The sequence below is a fragment of the Kryptolebias marmoratus genome, linkage group LG13, assembly GCF_001649575.2.
Source record: "Kryptolebias marmoratus isolate JLee-2015 linkage group LG13, ASM164957v2, whole genome shotgun sequence".
Classification (NCBI taxonomy): Eukaryota; Metazoa; Chordata; class Actinopteri; order Cyprinodontiformes; family Rivulidae; genus Kryptolebias; species Kryptolebias marmoratus.
In genome coordinates, this window is record NC_051442.1 from 16,101,323 (window position 1) to 16,107,081 (window position 5,759).

Below are 5,759 nucleotides of genomic sequence, written 5' to 3' on the forward strand. Positions count from 1 at the left end.
GGGGGGGGGGGGGGGTTGCTGCTCTTTGGGTGCTGAAGCTGTCCTTAAAAGCCCCCCCCCCCACCCCCACCCCAAAACACCACAGAAACAAAACAAGCTGGAACAAGAAAACCAGTGTAAGATTAAAAGCCCCGCTGCAGCAGAGGGGCTGATTTATGTTGAGAGCTGCCGCAGCCACATTCCTGAGGCTGAACGCTGCGCAGGATTGATCCGACAGCCTCTGTTCTGTTTTGATAATAAAAGCCAGACATGGCAGGGAGAGCATTGTTGGATCGGCCTTGCACTGGCAGCTGCTGCGCTGCGCAGGCCTGCCAGAGACCTCTCTTATGTTTTACGTTTCCCTTCCAAAGGGGGGAGACATGCAGTTTTAATTAAAGGCGTAATGTGCCTTGATGGAATGCACATCACCCGCCTCCCTTCATAACAGAGCGTCAGGCTCAGATCGTCCTACGCTGAGAAGGGATGGACTTGTAGCTCTTTGGGTCAAACCTTGTGAGTTTTGCTGCGTGCAGTCTCCTGCGCCATCCCGCAAGATCTGCCAGCGCTCAGAGTATGTCTTGACGATGACTCTCAGCTACTGCCACGCCAAACCTTAGCTCAGCTTCTGTAGCATTGACTGAATTATAGCCATTTGTGTGTTTTGTGAGGTCAGTCGTTTGTGAGTCAAGTTTTGAATTGGGTTGACTCCAAAAGTTAATCAGCTATAGACGTACATCCAGTGACTACATCCTGAGAGTTTGATTAAAATCCGTCGAGTGGTTCAGGAGATATTTTGCTAACAGACAGGCAGAGTTGACTCCAATAGTTAAAGGCAAAATTTTAAGCATATGTATTGTGCAATAAGTAGCACTTGGAGTATGTGTTGTGGCTCACTCTCAGGTACTACCACACCAAACTTTAGGTCAGTATTTGTAGAACTGACTGAATTGGAGCCATTTTAGTGCTTTATAAGTTTAGATAATTGTGGATCCAAGCTTGAATTTAGGTGACTCCAAAAGTTAATCGGTTGTAGACGTATATCCCGGGATCACTTCCAGAGAATTTAATTAAAATCCTTCTGTTAGTCGATGAGATATTTCGCTAACAGACAGGTGAGGGATGTGTCTTTCAGTTAGAAAACTCTTTTTTTTATTTTTTGAAGTAAAAATAAACCATTTTGTGTTTCAAACAGGCTACTCTCTGGCGGTGCAGAAGTTCTCCCAGACTCTCAGCGCGTTCCAGTTCGACTTCGTCGGCGACTCGCTGACGGACGACGAGATGAACATCGGTGAGATTATTACACGTTTATTGGTAAACGAACACTGTGTCCTGTCTCTGCCTGCGCGCCTTCCCAGCAGAGGTTTTAGTCTGCTGTGGGTTAATGAGCCCTGGGAAAATATTTGGCTAGTTTTGCATAATTATGAGAAACCAGGAAGGATTCCCGAGGCGTGAAAATGTAAATCGCCACATTAGTGTTTTTTGTAGCAGCTGGAGCAAAGACAGCTCCGGTTATCCTCCCCCCCCCCCCCAACTTTGTGCTGTTTTTGACGTTTTCCTGTGTTTCCTGACAGCTGTGACAACAAGTTTCAGAGCTCCTTGTCTTTTTGTGGTCTCATTCCCAGCCGAGTCATTCCAGGAGTTCGCCGGACTCCTGCAGGAAGTGGAGCACGACCGGATGATGCTGGTGGGTTATCGGCTTCCTCCGCCGAGGCTCTGTCCGGATCCCGCTGGAATCCCCGCCCCGCGTCCGAAACCTAAAGACGCAGCACTCCTTTTTCTGTTTTATTAGTTTTCAGTTCAGGAAGCATCAGATGTTCATTATGCAACGGTGGCATCACGCAGAAACGTTTGAAGCAACGCTGTCATTTATTTTAGGTTCTGTTCCCCCTTTCTGTTCCTGTTTTTTTTTTTTTGATTTTTCTCCTTTTTAAAGACTCAATATTGTTCGAGCGGCCATGTTTTTGATATAGTGAAACAAAACAGGAGACTCGGCGCTCTCCATTCACTCAGGGCTTAGATGCAGGCGATGCTGTTCTGCCTGTCAGACCGGATTTCTCCGAATACAGATCATACCTTCGAACCACAGCTCATTGTGTGGATCTTCAGGGAACGATTTCTAATTTTATTTGTAATATATATATATATATATATATATATATATATATATATATATATAATGTTTCTTTGCTCATGTTGAAACTGGAATGTACAAACTCAGCCTGTTTTTTAATAAAAATGCTGGCTGCAGATGAACTGATTTTGTCTTTTTTTCCCCCTGTCCAGGTTCAGAACGCGTCCAATCTGCTCATCAAACCCCTGGAGAACTTCAAGAAGGAGCAGATCGGCGCGACCAAAGTGAGTGCTCTTGCCGGACCCCTCCGCTTGAAGTAAACACAACAAACAAAAACCAAACAAACCAAAAACGTGCCTCCGTCTTGTGACCGAAACAAGGCCGGGCGTCGGGTCGGGCGTTCCGAGAGCGAGCTGCTTCCAAACAGGATTTCCTAACTGCTCCCAAACCGTTTATCTCTGCGTGCGCCCGTGGCGTGTGTGACATCTTTATCTCGATGCGCCGCAAGTCTCTTCCTTTGTTTTGAATAAATTAGCTTTTTTTTTGTGTTCTTTAGAAGTTAGCGAGTTGTGGAGTCGTTCTGTAGCTGTTTCAGGATTTTCCGAGCCTTTTCTGAGCTCCTGTGCTCGATCAAAGTATAATAAGATTACAGCGTCAAAGTCCTCTTATTTAGCCTGCAGCTCATTTTTAAGGCAGTGTGTGGTGAGATACTCTCCCCCACTTTCCTCTGAAGGCTGGATGTTTTTATATTTGGACACGAACGACCTCCAACGTGAGAGCGGGACAGTTCACTAAGCTCAGACTAGCACAGTTTCATTCATAAACTCCATTATTTCCACATCTCTGGATTAATGTGACGCTTCGTCTCTGAGGCCCAATCTCAGTACAAGTCCTGGTTATTAAACCACCAGAGCTCACATACCTGCAGCACGGCCACCCCATCGTGGTTCCTGCTTTCCCTGCCGCCTGCAGGACTTCGGAGGATACGGTGAGAAGTTAGAAAATGAACTTTTTGGTCTTCCAGTTGGAAATAAAGAAGTTCAGATATTATTACCAGGCTATAAAACACCAGGGGGAAGTATTACGAGCTGCGAAACGAGCATTATGAGCCAACGTCCAAATAAAGTAGAATACATTTTAAAAGGTTTTTTTTATTTTTATTTTTATTTTTTATTATTTTCTGACGGCAAAGCAGAAAGCAAGAGCGGGAAAAAGTGTGAGTTTTCCACTTCATTGGTGCGGTGAGTTCTGCATGGTTTGAAGTCAGTGAGCCGGAGAAGAGCCTTTGCTTTTCCACTGTAACCCTGAGCCCCCCCCCCACACACACACACACACACACACACACACCACCCAGAAACGAGTGAAGCGGTCCAATAGAAGATGTCAGGGTGGGATTAGTAAATTTCCCGCAACCGAATGTTTGCTGTCACGCACCAACAAGGTAAACATGTAAAATATGTCCTCTTTTTAACGCGCGAGAAAGTAGATCCAGGTCCTCATTTTCTGCGCCCAATACCAAAACAAAGTGTTTACCTTCTGCTTTTTTGTTTGTCCTGCTGTCGAGTTTACATTTATCTTCCTGGAGCTGCAAAGTGCCGTTTGGTTTAACCTGAAGTGTTTGTGTTCGTGCAGATTTAAAGCTTAAACAAAAACAAAAACTAAACATGATGCTAAACAAACATTTCTTCTTCTCTGGAGCCCTGAAATATTTAGATGCGACAAACAGCTGGACGGTTTCTCACGAATCATCCGTTCTTACTCACCACATGCCTTTTTTAAAAAATGTTTTTTTTTTTGCAGATAACTCCGTAAAACAACGTAAAAAACTCGTTAATTTAGCTGTTCCTGTTGGTTAGGACTACGTTAACTAACAGCTAAGCTAACTAACCGGACATATTATTTGGCATTTTCTAACCACTTTAGTTATTTGTAGGTTAATAAGTAAAAGTCACTTGTCTACTGAGAATATGGGGGAAAATATAAATGATCAAGAAACTAGATCCTCATTACAGAACTTGTCCTTCAAGCTTTTTGGTATTTCTTTAGATGCTTATTGAATTATTAGCTAACTGCATAAAAGAACACTCTTGAAATAGTTTTTCTGAGTTGCATGGAGAAATCTTTAAAGCCTGGACAAACTAACGGGGACGAGAGAAACCCTCCAAATTGGCCTCCAGACCCCGATGCTTTCAGGAGGCAGTCGCCGCCCTCGGAACGCCGATCTCGAGTTTAAAAATTCCTCCTGATCTGATCTCCCCGCCGCGTCTATAATGTATAACAACTCTTCCCACCTCTGTCCTGCAGGAGAAGAGGAAGAACTTCGAGAAACAGAGCGAGAAGTATTACTCCCTGTTAGACAAACACCTGAGTCTGTCTGCCAAGAAGAAGGAGAGTCAGCTCCAGGAGGTTGGCGGGAATCCCGAGCGCTTTCTTTTTTTTTTTTTTTTTTTTTTTTTGCACGAGTCCCGTAACGAAACGCGGAACCCGTTGACGGCTGCTTTTTTTCTCGCTTCTCCGAAGGCCGACGACCTCCTGGACAGAGAGCGGGTGAACTTCTATGAGTCGTCCGTGGAGTACGTCTACCAGATCCACCAGGTGCAGGACAGGAAGAAGTTTGACGTGGTGGAGCCGGTGAGTGCTGCCCCCTCCCCGTGGTCTCCCGCCACGCACTGCGCTCGTACCTGGACTCTTTTGTCACAGCGGTCTGACACGTGTCTGTCACGCTCCCGCTGGACAGGTGCTGGCATTCCTCCAGAGCATTTTGACGCTCAACAACCTGACAGTGGAGATGACTCAGGACTTCATGCCATACAAGCAGGAGCTGCAGCTGAGCTTGCAGAATGTAAGTGGAGCTCCCGCTAATGTGCGGACGTTTAATACCCAGTAGCTGGATGCTTTAAGTGCTCTCTCTCTCTCTCGTTTGCAGACAAGGAACCACTATGAGAGCACTTGCGAGGAGCTGGAGGAGTTGATGAAGAGAATGAAAGATCCTTTCCAGATTTCTAAAATGCATAATTTTCTGCCAATAGAGGGGTATCTGTTCTGTCAGGAGAAGCGTAAGTCAAACGGGGGCTTGTTGTCGTCTTTAGGCTTCCATGGGCTGTTTGTTCACCCCAAATCTTACCAAGCCTGCCGTCGTCTTTTGCTCTTCTCGTTTTGTTTGTTTACATTAGGGGCTTTGGGTGTGTCGTGGGTCAAGTACTACTGTAAGTATCACAAGGAGGGGAAGCAGCTGATCATGATGTCCTGTGAACAGAAGCCCGCCACCAAACAGGTGATTTCTACGCAGCAGTTAAACAGAAGCTGGCGCCGTTCCGTGCGCCTCGTGTCCACTCACTTCACCCAGACTGCTGACTCAAACGCTGTTGTCTCTCTCTCCCCCCGCAGGCTCCCACCGTGCTCACCCTGAAGTCCTGCATCCGGAGGAAGACCGAGTCCATAGACAAGCGCTTCTGCTTCGACGTGGAGAGCGCGGAGAGGTTAGCGCGAGCACACAAACCCCGAGACGCCGCGCGATGAGGCAACCGCGAAAGCCCCGCCTCCCCCAACCCCCCCATGGGAGAAAGCGGCTCGGGCGACGAGGCGAACAGGTGGTTCATGAGGACGGCGTGTGAAGGCTAAATGGACTGCAGCCCAAACAATCCCCGAGCATCGGTGGCTGGCCCTGGAAACAGATGGCAGACTCTGGGATTTCAGGAGGGGGTAGAGG

At 46.8% G+C, this 5,759-nt stretch overlaps 1 protein-coding gene across 1 annotated transcript in view; it reads left to right on the forward strand.

Moving 5' to 3' along the window:
* Window positions 1-1,171: 1,171 nt before the first annotated feature.
* The window catches only part of LOC108247420 (oligophrenin-1), a gene marked incomplete at its 5' end in the record, with an annotated part of 21,376 nt that continues 16,788 nt past the window's right edge, over window positions 1,172-5,759 (forward strand). The window contains 9 exon segments of the mRNA XM_025010434.2: window positions 1,172-1,267; window positions 1,602-1,663; window positions 2,263-2,334; window positions 4,355-4,456; window positions 4,571-4,681; window positions 4,788-4,892; window positions 4,977-5,106; window positions 5,224-5,324; window positions 5,438-5,529. Coding sequence (XP_024866202.1) covers window positions 1,172-1,267; window positions 1,602-1,663; window positions 2,263-2,334; window positions 4,355-4,456; window positions 4,571-4,681; window positions 4,788-4,892; window positions 4,977-5,106; window positions 5,224-5,324; window positions 5,438-5,529 — 871 coding nt within the window.